The sequence below is a fragment of the Pseudopipra pipra genome, chromosome 25 (assembly GCF_036250125.1).
Source record: "Pseudopipra pipra isolate bDixPip1 chromosome 25, bDixPip1.hap1, whole genome shotgun sequence".
In the NCBI taxonomy this organism is placed as follows: domain Eukaryota; kingdom Metazoa; phylum Chordata; class Aves; order Passeriformes; family Pipridae; genus Pseudopipra; species Pseudopipra pipra.
The window spans coordinates 228,216-244,052 of record NC_087573.1 but is presented as its reverse complement, the minus strand read 5'-3'; the positions used below and the strand labels follow the sequence as shown (position 1 = coordinate 244,052).

At 59.9% G+C, this 15,837-nt stretch overlaps 2 protein-coding genes across 10 annotated transcripts in view; one reads left to right on the top strand and one right to left on the bottom strand.

The window, feature by feature from the left end:
• The first annotated feature begins 33 nt into the window (after positions 1-33).
• MICAL1 (microtubule associated monooxygenase, calponin and LIM domain containing 1) lies at positions 34-13,978 on the top strand. 6 transcript variants are annotated; one of them, XM_064635752.1, is made up of 26 exons: positions 34-876; positions 2,116-3,001; positions 5,236-5,514; positions 6,240-6,447; positions 6,531-6,638; positions 6,820-6,918; positions 6,996-7,151; positions 7,341-7,441; positions 7,707-7,964; positions 8,337-8,452; positions 8,535-8,661; positions 8,937-9,009; positions 9,460-9,610; positions 9,684-9,871; positions 9,982-10,091; positions 10,175-10,225; positions 10,324-10,401; positions 10,746-10,920; positions 11,002-11,087; positions 11,197-11,656; positions 11,786-11,868; positions 12,042-12,140; positions 12,266-12,359; positions 12,438-12,537; positions 12,636-12,709; positions 12,815-13,978. In XM_064635752.1, the coding sequence occupies exons 2-26, from the start codon at positions 2,753-2,755 to the stop codon at positions 12,943-12,945; spliced, it is 3,654 nt and encodes a 1,217-aa protein (XP_064491822.1). In that variant the 5' UTR covers positions 34-876; positions 2,116-2,752; the 3' UTR covers positions 12,946-13,978. The 6 variants fall into 6 exon arrangements, with proteins under 6 accessions (XP_064491822.1, XP_064491823.1, XP_064491821.1 ...); XM_064635753.1 differs by lacking the exon at positions 34-876 and adding an exon at positions 1,238-1,386 and having other exon boundaries at positions 9,463-9,610; XM_064635751.1 differs by lacking the exon at positions 34-876 and adding an exon at positions 1,238-1,386.
• SMPD2 (sphingomyelin phosphodiesterase 2) overlaps positions 13,963-15,837 on the bottom strand; it is a 4,422-nt gene continuing 2,547 nt past the window's right edge. For all 4 annotated transcript variants that reach the window (XM_064635757.1, XM_064635759.1, XM_064635760.1 and 1 more), the window contains 5 exons: positions 15,695-15,777; positions 15,349-15,481; positions 15,173-15,277; positions 14,938-15,094; positions 13,963-14,707 (listed from right to left, as the gene is read on the bottom strand). In XM_064635757.1, the coding sequence (XP_064491827.1) occupies positions 14,364-14,707; positions 14,938-15,094; positions 15,173-15,277; positions 15,349-15,481; positions 15,695-15,777 (822 nt within the window). In that variant the 3' untranslated portion in view covers positions 13,963-14,363. The remainder of the gene's footprint in view (positions 14,708-14,937; positions 15,095-15,172; positions 15,278-15,348; positions 15,482-15,694; positions 15,778-15,837) is intronic.

The following is a 15,837-nucleotide window of genomic DNA, read 5'->3' as shown; positions in this document are numbered from 1 at the left end:
TGAAGGGTTCAGGGAGCTGCAGCAGTCCTCACTGACACTGTGAGTTTGCCTGTTCTTGGCACACTGAGGGGTGCAGGTGTGCCCCCACACGTCCCCTCTGCTGGGGACAGACTGGGCTGCCCACAGCCATGGCCTTTCAGTAGAGCCGTGTCCCATGGTGCTGGCCACGTGCCCTCTGCCACCGCACGCCCTCGGTCCCTGCTGCGATTCAGATCTAATGCTCGTTTGCTGCCGACTGGGGGATAATGCTGGGGCTGGAAGGAGCAGGTCCCTGTTCAGCCTTTCCCATGGCACCACAAAATGCTCACAAACAGAGGGAGCTATTTCCAACCACTCCACTGCATAGGAAAATGGCCTGGTTTGACTCAGATGCCCCGTTTCCACATCCGAGTGGCCCTGAAACACAGGTGGACTTCACTGTGCCTGCACCCAGCAACTTTGTGAGCCCAAAACAGCCCAGCCAAGCTGTGCAGGGCCGTGGCAGGGGGTTCTGCACCAGGAGCCCTAGGAAGAGGCCCGAGGGGGCTGCAGGAGGCAGGGATGGAGGGGTCACTCTGCTTGCCGTAGCTGCCAGCAGTGCCACGGGTGACTCATGGTGGCCTCCGTAACCCACACCCTGTGTCCCTGAGTCACCGCCCCCAGCCTCGTGGCAGGTTGTCCCTGCGAGTCACAGGCTGCGAGCTCCTGTGCCACCCCAGCACACGACAAGTGTCCAGCAGCACCTTGAGGACACCAAAACCCCTAAAGAGCACCAGCTAGGAGTGATCTTCGGTGACCCCGGCGGCTCCACCCCCCGCCCTAAGCTACCTTCACGCCCCCTGGGAGCATTCCCACCCGGATAAACCCAGGTGGAAACATCATCCCAAAAGTTTCCACGTGAGTTGTGGTGGTCTGGGATACTGGTCGGGATCTGGAGCTTGCACTGGGCTAGACCCCCCGTCCCGGGTCCTCCCATGGCTCCAGCTCCCTCCTGGCCAGTTTATGGCTGCGGGGGGAGCAGCACAGCGGCGGGGGCGGGACGTGAAGCGGTTTGGCTTCATCACCCGAATCTTTTGGTCTGCTTTGGGAAAAGTCTGGTTTCTCACCCCAAAATTCAAAAAACCCTGCCGGAGCTGTGCTGTGCCGCTCATCCCGCTGCTCCAAACCTCCCGCCGTACCGGGCAGCGGCACAAAGCCCCTCGGCCGTGGGGGAGGGTCGGGCAGGCGAGGGGAGGGGAAGGCTGAGAAGGGGAGGGCAGAGGAGGGGAGGGCAGGGCCGGGCTGGCCGGCAGCTGCTTGCGAAGCCGGAGCTCGTTTCCTGCTCGCCCTCGCCTGGCTGCACGCAGCTCCGGTCCCTCCCCACGCCCCGGTCCGCGCCTCAGTTTCCCCCTTCGAGAGGCTGTGGAGGTGAGTGGGGGGTGGAGATGGGCAGAACATCCCTTGGCGGTGGGGGGTCAGAGCTCTGCTGCCCCCCCAGCCCTATGTCCCCCCGCTCGGCTGCGGACACAGTGGTGCCGGCATCCTGACGGCCGGTCCCCTCCGCCCGCCCTGCCGAGAGCATCGCTCCGCAAGGCGGGTGCGAAAACCGAGGGGCTCAGCCCCCCCGAACCCGTGTCCTGAGTGACCCCGGGATGTCGAACGAGGGTCCCTGTCCCTGCTTCATGGCAGGGAAGCGCTTTGTCTCTGCCTGCCCCCTCCCCGCAGCCTCTCTCGGGAGCAGTGGTGTTCCCCTGGCTAATCGTCACTGCTCTTCCCCTCCAGCCCCTGAGTTCTGCTGCTCCCAGGACAAGGGAGAAGACAGCAGCCTCTGCTCATCCTCCTCCACTCCATTCCCAGAACCACCAGTGCTCCCAGTGCCGAGTAGGATAGGGTGGGAAGAACTTTGCTGGGATCTATGGAGGGATGCTCCATGGCATCCTCGTGGGGATGACTGTGGTTTGTGGTGAGGGAGAAGCAGGAGGAGGAAAAGGATGTAGGGTGTGAAGCCTGGTTGTAAGCAGACTTCCCCTTTGTGCTGAAATTCAGCTGCAAGAGGCAGCTCCGTCCATGGGCCTGGTGCAGAGCGGGGGAGGCCAGGCTGAGCAGCCAAAACAGGGGGGGCAGGTTTGCTCCTCTCCAAGTGTTGTCTCTGTCCAGGGCTCCCTGGGACATTGCCAGGCTGTGGCTTGTAGATCCCCTGCAAAGGGCAACACCAAAATGTCCCGGAGAAGTGCCCACTTCTGCTGACGGCAGCGCAGGAGCCGAGACTGGGTCCTGCACCTCCAAGGGGGGATTTTGGCTTGAGCTTTCTGGGGCGAGTTATGCACCCCTGAAAGTGAGCCCCCTCCACTGTGACACCGGGTCCCTGAAGCTGTCAGCCTCAGCCCTGGGCAGTGCTGGTGGCATATTTGTCACCTCTCCTCAGCCCTTCTCCCCATAGCTCCATGCTGGGGCCTTGCAAAGGGGGGCTCAGCTGCTGTGTTCTCATGCACCCACATCCCCACCTCAAACCAGAGGAGCTGACAGGGATTTTCCCCTCCCTCCAAGGATTAAAATCCACCCAAATTAAGGCAGGTTTCTGCAAGGTTGGCTGGGGTCGTCTCCCTGCCCAGTCCCACACCTGGGATGTTTCTCTTGAGCACAATAACACTGGTAAAAGCATCCAGTGCCTTCACCTCTTCCTGACACCTTCCTAGCTTGGCTGGCCATTGAAAGCAAGGGCTTTGGCCAAGCTGTTGGATGATCACAAGAAAACCTCCATCTTGCCCACCGACCTGTTGCTGGAAGGGCTTTCATGGGGTCCAGTCGAGCTGAGCTGGGGGTCTCCAGGCTGGATCTCAAACCCGGGATTGCCTGTCCATGCTGTGAGCCAGAGCAGCAGCAAGGCAATGGGATCTGCTGCTGCTGGAAATCCTCCCAGCTTTCATTAGCTCTGTATGGAGCTGTGTCCTTTCCTACCCCATTTCATGTGCCTGGAAGACACGTGAGTTCCCAGGCAGCTCCCCCCACCATCTCCCAAGAGGCTGCTTCTCTCCATGCAAGGGTAAGACCTCAACCTGCAAAGTGAGATGGGGCATCCCTGCTCCAGGGATGCTCCACATGTGTCAGACCTGGGTGATGTTCCCATAGGCATGTCTGCAGCCACCCCAACCAGAGCTGATATGAGCTGAGTCAGGGCTGGCTGCAACCCCCCCTCCTCCCTCCTGCTTGCAGGAGCTGTGTTAAGGGAAGAAATGCAAAAGGCATTGAGGGTGAGAGCAGAACCAGAGGCAGCCTGGAGCAGTACTGTGCCCTTCTCTGTTGCCACTGGCCTTTGTGGGCTGAAAGCTGTTTATTTGCATCAAACCTGCAGGAAATGAGTTCTTCCAGGAGTTTCTGTCCTTGCTTGCAGTTGTCAAAGGGATTTGAGTGTGCCAAAGTGCTGGCATGATCATTGTTTCTGCAGGAAATGGTGTAACACAAGGCTTGTTCTGCCTCCTCTGAGCCTCCCTGCCAAAGTGTAGGGGCTGGAAAGCTTTCCTGGATGGCGTGCTCCTCCCGGCATCATGTCCAGTGGGAATAGAGGCCTTGAGATGGGCTTATTTCGAAGCCAGGAGCTGCTGAGGCTGGAGGAGATGCTCTAAGCACGAGCAGCTGCCTTCACCCCATCTCCCTGGGGCTGCTGCATGGTGACCTTGGCAGGCACCACTGCAGTAACATGAGCTCCTGGGGGGAAACCCATCCACGTGGGCCAGTGGTGCCTGGCCAGGAAGTGCTGCCTGGGCATCCTCCATGGCAGGAGAACGGATGGCTGGTGGGACAGCACGCCTACGCTCTCCAGTGAGGTTTGTAGTGCTGCCTCAATTTCCCCAGGCTCATTCTGTCCTGCTAGCAGCACTCAGGGGAAGAGCAGAAAGCTGTCCCCAGGTCTCACAGTCCTGTCACGAACGCAAAGGTCATGTCCTCTGTCCTCACGCTGCCACTCTGGGGTCTGGTGGGTGTCAGCTCCTGCTCTGCTTGGCTGGATGCCTTATCCTATGTCTGCCTAGGAAGGAAGAGGTTAAAATGCCTGGATTTCCTGACTCTGATGCTGGGAGGGAAGGTGACCTGCAGAATTGCTTTGCAAAGCACAGTTCTGGTGTTGCGAAACTCCTGGGTGAGACCAAACTTGAAACACAGCTAGAATTCAGTTTTTCCAGCCCAAATTTAAGCCCAGGCTTAACCAAGTTGTTTTCCCTGCCCCCACGCCTCCCCCCCAGGGCAGCTTGGCTCATTCATGGCATCCTTCCCACTCCAGTGTCCCACTGCAGGGGTGGCTGCCACCTTTGGGGTGCCGCCAAGTGCCCAAGGTAACATTGAGTGGCAAGAGGGCAAAGAGCGGTGGTTCAAAGGTAGGAGCACTCCGTAATCCTGAGCCGGATCCTCCTTGGCAGTGCCGTGTCTCCACCAGCTGCTTTGCTGGGGTGGGGGAGCCTTTCACAGCCCCAGGGCTTGGCGACTGACTGGAAAGGGCAAAGCTTTGTTCTTCATGCTTGGGCTGGCAAGACAGAGGGTGGCACAGGCTGATGCTGGGGGGATGGTGCTGGGAGCAGGAGACAGATGTAAGGAGTGCCAGTCATGCCAGGGGCAGGGGGTTTTGGTGTGCCCAGGGGAAATGTGCTGCACCGCCCTTCCCCTGGGTTCCTTGGCATTATGGGGCCATTCATATGGTGGTTTGACTTTTTTTGTTTCCTCACCGGTGCTTCCTCTGTGCTAATCTGCTTCCACCTGCTCTGGGAGTGGCAGAGGTGGAGGTGAGGGAGAGTCTCCTCACTCCCAGTTGCTGAAGCCAGGCTGGCAGGACGGATCCAATCCTGCTGCCTCCTGCCCCAGGGCTGATCTTGCTGGGTTTTGGGGCAGCTGTGTTGGTTCCTAAAGCCAGGAGCCTCTTCCCAGCCCCCCCAGCAAGGCCAAGGGTGAAGAGGAAGGAAGCGGTGTCTGCTCCAAAACAGCTTGCTCTGCTCTCAGCTGCTGCAGGTACACGCTGTATGGAGGAAGCCACTTACTGCCACCACAGCCCTCCCCATCCCCTCCCCTGACGTCACCCTGGCAGGATGACACCGTGGCTCTCTGGGTACAGCATCCGGGGGAGTTTCCGCCAGCCACTGCCAGAAAGGGCCCAAATTTTGATAGTGCCATCACCCAACGGCACCTGCAGCTGGGAAATCTAGTGCTGAGACAGCAGGGCTGGTACTGGGTGGGTTTTGGATGGGGTCCAGAAGGGTCCCCTCCCTGCTGATCTCTGCCTTTCCTCACCAGGCTTTCGGGTGGCGTGGGATGAGCGTGCCAGCTGATGAGCCGGGCAACGTCGCCCATGCCATCTTTGAAAGGTTCCTGCATGCAGGGGAGTGCCAGGAGGTGCTGGGCTGCTTTGAGGAGCTGTGCCAGCAGCTGGGGCTGCAGGGCAGTGGGCTGCAGCTCTACCACAGCCTCAAGGCTGCCCTCAACTACTGGAGTGCCAAGGCCCTGTGGAGCAAGCTGGATAAGAAAGCCGGGCACAAGGTTTACGACCAGGGCAAGGCCTGTGCCAGCACCAAGGTACCAAGGATATGGGGCGAGGGATTTGGGTCCCTCCCTGCTCTGTGTCCTTGTTCCCAGGGTGAGAGCATCCCTTGGGGCACTCTGCCCCTCACCCCAGTGGGATGCAGGATGTGCCAGGCAGAAGGTTGATGGGGTTTAATGGGACAGAATGTTAACTAGTGCTGCTCCACTTTGCATGGTGTGATGCCACCTCGATGCCACCTAGCCAGCAGCGTCCTTCTTTCTCCCAGCTGTTCTTTGCTGAGGATGTCCCATGGGAGGGCTGCAAAGGGGCAGAGGGACATGACAAGCCCTTTCTGGGAGACAGGAGCATGCTGCAGTAGGATGTACCCCTGGGGCTGGGGTTCCCCTGTCCCACAGCTGATGGCTTTTGTCCCCACTGCTGTGCCCCATCATCCCCTAGCCCTGTGCAGAGGCTGCCAGGAGACCAAACCGGTGTCAGGGCTGCAGTAGACCTGCAGCCTTATCTCACCCAGTGCTTTAATTGCTGCCATTGGCCTGGGCAAAGGCAAGGTTCAGAGAGTGGTGGGGCCACCTCACAGGGCCCCCTGGTTTGCAGGGAGAACCACTGCTTGCAGGTGAAGGGCTGGGAGGGCCACATCCTGACCTGGGGAGCAGGGACATGCTGCCTGCGGGAGTGCTGAACTCCCTGGGGGTTCACTGAAACCCCTGCTCTGGGGTCTGCCCGCCCCCCTCACGCCGCCCATCCCATCCCGTGGCAGTGCCTGGTGGTGGGAGCCGGCCCCTGCGGGCTGCGGGCGGCCATCGAGCTGGCGCTGCTGGGTGCCCGCGTGGTGCTGCTGGAGAAGCGGGACTCCTTCTCCCGCAACAACGTCCTGCATCTCTGGCCCTTCACCATCCATGACCTGCGGGCACTGGGCGCCAAGAAGTTCTATGGGCGCTTCTGCACCGGCACGCTGGATCACATCAGTGAGTCTCAGGGGGATGAAGCTCTGCAACCCCGCATCCCCTCCTGTGGGGAGCCCAGGGAGTGCAGCCCTCTCCCCTCCCAGGTATCCGGCAGCTCCAGCTGATCCTGCTGAAGGTGGCTTTGCTCCTGGGGGTGGAGGTGCACATCAATGTGAAGTTTGAGGGCCTTGTTCCCCCCACACGCAAGGCAGGTATGGTATTGCTGCAGGGTAGGTGGTATCCCTGGGGACAAGAACAGGGCTGCGTGTGGCCACTCTGAGCCCCCCAGTCCCTCTGCTAGCCTGGGGCATGCCTTTTGGGGGGAACAAGATGCAACCCTCTTGTTGCCCCAGCTGAGAACCAGCACACTTATGACCATCCCCCTCCTTGCAGGTGCCTGGCAAGCTGTGGTGCAGCCCAGTTCCTCTCCCCTCACCCACTACCAGTTTGACGTCCTCATCTCAGCTGGCGGTGGCAAATTTGTCCCTGAAGGTGACAAAAGGGGTCCCTGCAACCTGTGGACCAATAAGGGGGACTGGGTGGGGGCTCATACCTCTCCTCTCCTGCAGGGTTCAAGCGGAAGGAGACACGGGGGAAGCTGGCCATCGGCATCACCACCAACTTCATCAACCGCCACAGCCAGGCCGAGGTGGAGGTGGCTGAGATCAGTGGTGTGGCCCGAATCTACAACCAGAAGTTCTTCCAGAACCTCTACAACAAAACGGGTTGGTGGTCCCAGCCCCAGCATAGGTGGTGTTGGGAGTCCCTGTCGACTCCTGATGCAGCTGGAGGCTCAGCCCCAGGATGTCCCCTGTGATGGGATGCATGTCCCATCATTTGGTGGGGCCATTTGGTGGCTGAGCTCAGTGCAGAGGCTCCCTGTGGCCCTGGCTTAGCCCTTTCCCCATCACCAGGCACTGACCTGGAAAACATTGTATACTACAAGGACGACACTCACTATTTTGTCATGACGGCCAAGAAGCAGAGCCTGCTCAAGAAAGGAGTCATCCTCCAGGTAAGAAGGGCAGGGTCTGGCCCTGGGATCCCACAGTGATGGGCAACTGAAAGCCTGGAAGGTGGGATGCAAATCATGGGTGCTGGTTTGATTGCATACCCCTGGGATAGTGGGATTTTTGGCAGCTGTTGCCTGTGCCACAAGAAAAATCCTTTCAGGGGGCTCAGAGCCCAATGGCACAGCTGCACCCCAGATCTGAGTGCTCCCAGGCTGAGGGGCAAACACCATCTCCCACATTCCAGCCAGCTTCAACCCATCCCCACAGGACAAAGCAGACATCGAGAGCCTCCTGTCCCCAGAGAACGTGAACCAGGATGCCCTCCTCAGCTATGCCAAAGAAGCTGCCAACTTCTCCACCAACTACCACTTGCCTGAACTGGAGTTTGCCCTCAACCACCGGGACCTGCCGGATGTTGACATGTTTGACTTCACCTGCATGACACGCTCGGAGAATGCGGCGCTGGTGCGGGATCACAATGGGGCTCGTCTGCTCCTGGGGCTGGTGGGCGACTGCTTGGTGGAGGTGAGGGTCCCCCCTGCAGCACCACCTCATGTCTCTTCCTGCAAGATGCACTGGTTGCAATATATTCCCCCTCCCTAAGTGCTTCTCGTCCCAGCTGCCCAGTGCACCCCATCCCAGGCTCCCCAGGACCCAGTAGTGGCATGCCTTCTCCAGCCCCACCAGAGATTTGGGGTTGGTTCAGGGTGGAGAAGCAGCCCAACTCCTCCCCAGACGCATCTGTACCGTCGGGGAGGAGATAGCCACCCATCCTCTCTGCGCGTCTGCCGCCGCTCCCGCTTTCATCCCCAGCCAAGCCTGGCAGCTCTCAGCCTCCTCCCAGCTGCCCTGACCAGCCATGTGACTCCAGCTCCAGCTCTGCCTTTCCCTTTGCAGCCCTTCTGGCCGCTGGGCACTGGGGTGGCAAGGGGATTCCTCGCCGCCTTTGACGCAGCATGGATGGTGCGGCGGTGGGCAGCTGGGACCCCCCCACTGGAGGTGCTGGCCGAGAGGTGAGTGTCCCTGTCCTGCTGGGCTGGTTCTGGAGTGGGCAAGGGTGGTAGCAGTGACCCAAGCCCTTTCCCTTGCACCCAGGGAGAGCATCTACCAGCACCTCTCACAGACCTCCCCAGACAACACCAGCAAGAACATCAGTCAGTACAGCATCGACCCGGCCACACGCTACCCCAACATCAACCTGCAGGCCATCAAACCCAGCCAGGTACCCAGCCAGCTCCTGCCACAGGCCAGCCAGCCAGCCCAGCCTCCCTGGCAGTCAGAGTGACACTAATTTGCACGGTTCCCAGTCCCCAAAGGGTGCAAGACTGAAGCTGTTAGTTCCCAGGGCATTGAATACATTGTCCATTGTGGATGCAGGAGGGTTCTGGAGAGTTATGGAGGGATCCAGGTGTCTCCCTTGCCAGGGCCAGCTCACCTGCATGGTGCCATTGGCTCTGTGCATGTGGTGACCTACCACTGGCATGTCCCCACTGGCAGGTCCGAGACCTCTACCTTGTGGGCATAGAGGAGGTGGACCACAAGAGGAAGAGTGACAACCGGCTCATCACCGGTAGGAGCAGCCAGTCCTGCCCTAACCCCCTGCAGCAGCTCCCCCATTCCTCCCTGAAGCCCATGCCCGAGTAGCTCCTGCCCTGATTTTCCTCTCCATCCTTGTTTCTTGTGCCTTGGCCTGTGTTCAGCTGTCTGACTGCGTTTCTGTCCCAGTGGCACCTCTGGTTTCCCTCTGCTCCCCATGTGGGGACACAGCCCCCCACTGCCTTCTGGGGAGGAGGCTGCCTCCCTCCTAGCCCACACCGATGCTGAGCCATGAAATATTGACAGATGCTTTATGAACCCATTTATCAAGCCTTGCAGGGGTGGTTGTGGGGGTAGCAGGGGGAGTCTCAGGTCACTCCCATTGGACTCCTCCCCTATTAAAGCGGTGATGCTGCAGTGGGAGGCAGACTGGGGGGGTGTCCCCTGCCTCTGTAGGATGGAGACACATATGCTGCCTCCCCAGCAGCCTCTGGAGACGTCTACGAAGAGCTGCTGAGCTGGTGCCAGGCCAGCACAGCTGGGTACCGTGGCGTGGCAGTGACCAACTTCACCACCTCCTGGACCAGTGGCTTGGCCCTCTGTGCCCTCATCCACCGCTTCCGCCCTGACCTAGTGTGAGTGTCTGGGACCCCTCAGGACCTCCTCCCCTGCGGAGCCCACCCTGATGGCACCCGTGTGTCCCCCCAGGGACTTTGACTCTGTGGGCACCCAGGATGCCATTCAGATCCACCAGATGATGCTGGACATGGCAGAACAGGAGCTGGGCATCCAGCCTGTCCTCTCCAGCATTGAGATGGCCACCATGACAGAGCCTGACCACCTGGGCCTCATCACCTACCTCAGCCAGTTTTATGAAGCTTTCAAGACCTCACCAGGTGTGAGATTTTGGAGGTATTTGTCCCATCCTGAGCCCCACTGGGGCTGGCTGGCTGCTCCCCTCTTTGTAGAGTGGGTCCCACCAACATGGCCGTGTCCTTCTGTGCAGAGGTAGAGGAGGTCAGCAAGAAACCACTGTCTCCCCACGGCACACGAGGGGCCATCCTCTTCCTCAGCAAGCTGCAGAAGAGCCGGAACCTGACACGCAAACGCGCCCAGGTGAGGGACCTCCACCCGGATTCTCCTGACACACCAAAGCCCTGTCCCCCTCCCCATCCTAGCCACTCCCTTTGCATTTGCAGGACAGTGCCCAGAAGGATGCTGAGGCCAAGAGGAGCCACAGGGACACCGAGGTGGGTCTGCCCCAGGCACCCCGAGGAGTGCTCTGCAGGGGTGCAGCTTTCCTGGGGGGAGAGTGGGGGGCTGACCCTCCCCCTCTGGTCGCTCGTAGCTGGACACGGGGCTGGATGGAGACACTCTGGACAGTGCCCATGAGCCGCTGCAAACCACCATGACGGACCCAGGGCAGGTTGGTCCTATGTCACCCTGGGATGGGGGGTTCAGCTATGTAGGTGGCACTGGGGGGGACACCAGTGGCTGGCAGGGCTAAGCCAAGGGCTGGGACCAGGGCTACGCAAGCAAACACCCACGGGTTCCTGGCTCCTCCCTGCTTGTTTCCTGACCCAACTGGTTTTCCAGAGCCAAGACTTGCCGCTCCCTCACTGGTGCCAGAAAATCCAACCTGAGCACCCAGACCCGTCTCTGCAAGAGGGGCAAAACCCCCACTGCACACCTATGGCTGCCAGCAAAGCCGCGGGGCAGGGTGGGTGCCAGGACCCTGGTGCCACCCCGGCCTGTCCTCTCCCCCCACAGCCACCGAGAGAGAGGGCAGGGGAGAACAGCGATGCCTGCTACTTCTGTGGCAGCCATGTCTACATCCTGGAGCGAGCCAGTGCCGAGGGACGTTTCTTCCACCGTGGCTGCTTCCAGTGCCGGCGGTGTGGGGCCACCCTGCGCCTGGGCGACTACGCCTTTAACGAGGAGGATGGTGAGGCGGGTTTTGGGGAGAGGGGATGCTTGGGGCAGGACTTCTCCACCTTGCAGGTCATCACGTGAATTTGCCCCCCAGGTAATTTTTACTGCTCACTTCACTACCCCAATCTACCTGGCATGGACCTATCCCAGCACGAGGCCCCAGCACTGCCGGATTTAGGGGTAAGTCACCCTAAATCACCTAGGTGATGGAGGAAAGACAGTATGTGGAGGGGGATGCTTGAGCATGGCCCCTATGCTGCATCACTCCTCTGCTCTGGCTCTGCCCTAGGATGCTGATGCTGCCACCGACCCACCCTTGGATGCTGGGAGCCCATGTGTGTCCCCCAAGGAGGGGGCGCCTGGTCCCCTACAGCCCACTCCAGCAGCTCCACAGCAAGGGGAAGAGCCTGGCGCAGTGGAGGATGCTGCGGATGCTGGTGATGTGGAGGAGCAGGAGCTGCTGGCACAGCCCGGGGGGGATGCAAGGGAGGAGGAGGGTCCTGGAGCAGAACTCCAGGGGGTGGCAGAGGAGGGTGAGGAGAGTGGGGGCAGGAGGAAGATCATCCTTACACCGCTGGAGAAGCTCAGTCTGTCCACCCTGAATCTCACCAGCGAAGCAGAGCCTGATCCTCCACCGAAGCCAGCTCGTCTGTGGCTCCAAGCAGTGCCTGAGGCCCTCCCTGCCCCATGGCAGGGTCAAGACTGCTGGAAGGAGGAGGAGGAGGAGGAGGAACTTGACATGCAGAAAAGTAGGTGGTAGAAGCTGGAGTCTCTGGATGAGCAAAGCTCTCAGTCCCTTCAGGACCCTGCTGTAACCTGCTGTACCCCACGTCTTGCTCATGAGGCACCAGCCTGAAAGGGCTTTTCTCTTGGGGCAGCTTTGGAGGAGAGCGACAGCGAGGAAGAGGAGGAGGAGGAGAAAGAGGAGGAAGGCACAGACCTTGGCATCATGGCAGAGTTGGTGAGGATTTTTCCAGAGTGGCAGTGGCCCCATCAGCACAGGTGGTAGCTGGGGCTCTTGCTGGCATCTCCTCTCACAGAGGCATCAGGTCTGGCTCAGCCATGGCTGCCGAGGCAGGAGGTGCCTGGTGCAGGGACTGACCCCCTTCTGCCCATGCCACCATCTCTTCATAGTGCCTGAACCTGGGCAAAGAGGATATGTACTCCACCTGTGAGCACACACTGTCCCGCCGGGCCAGGGAAGCCCACATGAAGCGGTTCTGCAAAGCCCAGGTAACCCCCACAGGGGAGAGCTGGGTCCTCAGCCCAGCACCATCCCCTGTCCTCTCCATCTGGCTCCTGGTGGCCTTGTGATGGCAGGTGCCAGCCCACAGACGAGTGCTGCCCTTCCCTCGCAGGCCATCCAGAGACGGCTGGAGGAGATTGAGGTGACATTCCGGGAACTGGAGCAGGAAGGCATCAAACTGGAGAAATTACTCCGGGATGAGAATGGTAAGACCAAGGTAGATGGAGCACTGTGTCCCCCATTACGGGGGTTTGCACCCCACTCACCATCTCCCTGTCCTGCAGGCAGCCCAGCTGACCAGCAGACACAGTGGACAAACCAGCTGCTGTACTTGGTCCAGAAGAAGAACAGTCTGATGACTGAGGAGTCAGACCTCATGATTGCGTAAGGCTCGGGGGGATGTTCTCTGGTCAGTGTGGGGGCTCAGCTCATCCCAGCCCCTCTCGAACCCAGCACTCAGCACACTCCTTCCCTCCCCACAGGGTGCAGGAACTGAAGCTGGAGGAGCAGCAGTGGCAGCTTGATAAGAAGCTCCGGAGTTACATGAACAGGGAGGGTGAGTGCCAGTACTTGCCATGGGAGGGGGGTCCCTGTGCATGGTGTGGGGAGCAGGCCAGGGTTGTGGCCCACCCAGCCCTACTCTGGCCCCCTGCACCCACAGAAACCCTAAAGACACCCGAGGATTGCAGGGCTGAGCAGGAGACTCTGGCGCAGCTGTTGAAGGTGGTGAATGAGCGCAACCTCCTCATCCACATCCAGGAGGAGAAGCGGCTCAGTGAGCTGCGGGCCTGATCCTCACAGCCCCTGGACCCACCAGATCCTCCCTGGGGGGACAAGCAGTGTGTGTGTGTGTGTGTGTCTCCTGGTACAAGCATCACTCTGAGCAGCCTCTGTGATGGTCGTGATGCCTGAGCTGCTTGCAAGCACCAGCAGCTGCCATGGCGAATCCAGCTCCCTGCTTGCCAAAGCCTGTCACGGGAGGGCCAGACCTGCTGGTGGATGCCCACATGGAGAGACACTGAGAAGCACCCAGCTTTGGGGTGCAAAGAGGGTGTTCTCGCATGTGGCTGGATTGCCTTTGCCTTGTGCTTGCTTGAAAATAAGATTTGCAGGGGGCTCCACGGGTGCCCAGCAGCAAGGAGGTGACCGTAGCCACCACAGGCAGGTCACAGGGGAGATGTCAAATGTGCAGGGGCAGCATCAGGACAGGTCCCTGGAAGCTACCCTGGGACATCCCTTCCAGCTGAGGGCATCCATCCCAGCCTGGACTGTCCATCTCTTCAAGGGACATTTGGCTTTACAAGTGGGGGCCAGTGACAGATTGGGCTGATCCTGCCACTCTGCATAGCTGCTTTTGCATGCCATGTCCATGCTGTCCCCAGCTGCTGCAGGAAACCAGGATCACAACCCCACCATGAGCCCCTTGGGGCAGGGAAGGGCATTTTGTCCATATTGTGCCCAATCACTCTGTGATACCAAGGACAAGGGACGCCAGTGGCCATGTCCTCCTTGCCCCTTTCAGGTTTCTCCTGCTTGGCAATGCCACAATGGCCTTTGCACAGACCTCAGACCCCCTAGAGTCTCCAGGTGTTGCAGGGTGGCCTCTGTGGCTGAATGGATCTTGCAGCAGCCCCAGACATGTTGGGGACGGGGGTCCCAGGCATGGGTTCTTAGCAATACCACCCTGTGTTCAGCCCTTATCCTGCCATTCCCCTCAGTGTCTCCTCCAGCTCTCCCTGGTGTTTGTACCAGCCCTACCATCCTGTTGCAGCCCCCCTCCTTTCTAATAAAGCCCCCTGACCCGGCACCAAGGGCTAAAATACCACCTTTATTTTCAATCTGAGTCAAATCTGGTTGTTAGAGCAATTGCCAGCGTTCCACCCCAGGCATGGGGAGCCTGAGTCTTTCAAGCCTCCCAACCAGGCCAGCAGGTCCCTCCAGGTACAAAGGGTGTATTTAAAAAGCAATAAAACCCCACGTCCATCGTAGTTCCCACAAGGGCCAGTGCAACAAATCTACCCCCAATATCTTAATTTCTCTCAGAGGCAAATGTCAAACCTGCACTACTGCATTGGCTGCACTGCTGCCAGAAGACAGCTAAAAAAAGGATCAAAAAGGGACACAGTGGGGCTGGAGGGGTATTGTGGGACACCCGCAGCCTCAGTTCAGCTGTCACTGGAGGGGTATTGTGGGACACCCACAGCCTCAGTTCAGCCGTCACTGGGACATTCCTGCAGCGTCTGCAGCACCATCCGCATCTGCTCCTCGGTGCTGTGCAGCATCTTCACCTCCATGGTGCGAAACAGGTGGAGACCAGTGGCAAGAAGGAGGATGCCGATGGCAAGGAAGGCCAGCAGGCAGAAGGAGAGCTTGGGGAAGGGCTGCCCGGCGTCCAGCCCTGCCAGCGCACCCAGTGCGGCCACGGCCTGCAGCAGCAGCAGCAGCAGGGCCAGCAAGGCCATCCTGCCCGAGGAGTAGCGCTGCCGCTGTGCTGCCCGCAGCCCCACGGCCACCTCTGTCCGTGCCTCTGTCACCACATCTACCAGCATTGGCTCTGCGGGGACAAGGGGCCTCAACAGGGTGGGACCCCTCTCTACCACTCCTATACCCCCCCTTTTTCACATCCCCACACCGTGCCTTGTTCCGTGCACCACTCCACAAGCACCACCCCAAAGGATGTCCTACGCAAAGGGAAACATCCCCAGAAAACTCCATCCAACTCCATCCCTCCATCCACCAGCCCTCCCAGCACATGTGGACGCTGGCAGCAGCCCCCCAACTTACCAGCAGTGGCGAGGGTGGCACCCACAGCCTGTCCCTGCCTCTGGATGTGCAGTGTTGCCATCACAGCTTCATGGTCTGAAAAGGGGACGTCCATGCCCGGAGCTGCCCCTGTGGTGGTCTTCAGCTCTTCACACTTTACCATGAAGCTGGAGATGGCCTGGGTGAGGGTGCAAGGGGGTCACACCAGTTCCTCAGCCTCTCCACTCACAGGTGGTGGCGAAGGGTCCCCCGTTACCTTGTAGAGGATGTAATCGATGCGGATGCCCAGTGGGAAGGGCAGCAGCTCTGATTTGTCAGTGAAGCAGTTGTTGGGAACAAGGGTACAACCATCCTCACAGCCCTGAGACAAGAGCTTTGGTTGGTGGGGGCCTCTTGGTTTGCCCTGGACCCCACTCAGCCCTTGCTGCTCACCTCAAAGTGTGTGGCCTCAGCAAAGGCATCCCGCAGCCCCGTCCAGCCACGCAGCAGCCGGATGCCCACATCTTCAGGGTGCATGTTCAGGTCCCCTCCCAGCAGCACCACATCAGCCGCCTTGGAGGTGTGTCTGCAGGGGAAAGGATGGCTAACCTCCCATCCCTGCACTGCCCTGCACCAGACTGCAGTGATTGGGACTCACCCAGTGCTTCTCAGCCTTACCCCTGACTGGGACTGGTGCAGCTGGGAGCTCTCTGCAGTGCATACCCAGGGGCAGGGGTGACTGCACATATCCTGGGGACCTGCAATGGGGGACCCTGTGGGGCACCCCTTGGCTGCTCACCGGATGAACTGTGCCAGCTCCCAGGCCTGCACCAGGCGGTGGGGCAGGTAGGCGTCCTTCTCCCGGCAGTACTCGGCGTGCAGCTGGTGAGAGCAGGGGAGCAAAGAGGCTGACTCCCATGCCAATACCTGCCTTGCTCCCAG

Coding starts and splice junctions, on each gene's coding strand:
- MICAL1 (XM_064635752.1), top strand. CDS start 2,753: ATGGGGTCCAGTCGAGCTGAGCTGGGGGTCTCCAGGCTGGATCTCAAA. Junction 6,448..6,530: donor CGGCACGCTGGATCACATCA/GTGAGTCTCAGG, acceptor CTCCCCTCCCAG/GTATCCGGCAGCTCCAGCTG. Junction 10,226..10,323: donor GGAGCCACAGGGACACCGAG/GTGGGTCTGCCC, acceptor GGTCGCTCGTAG/CTGGACACGGGGCTGGATGG.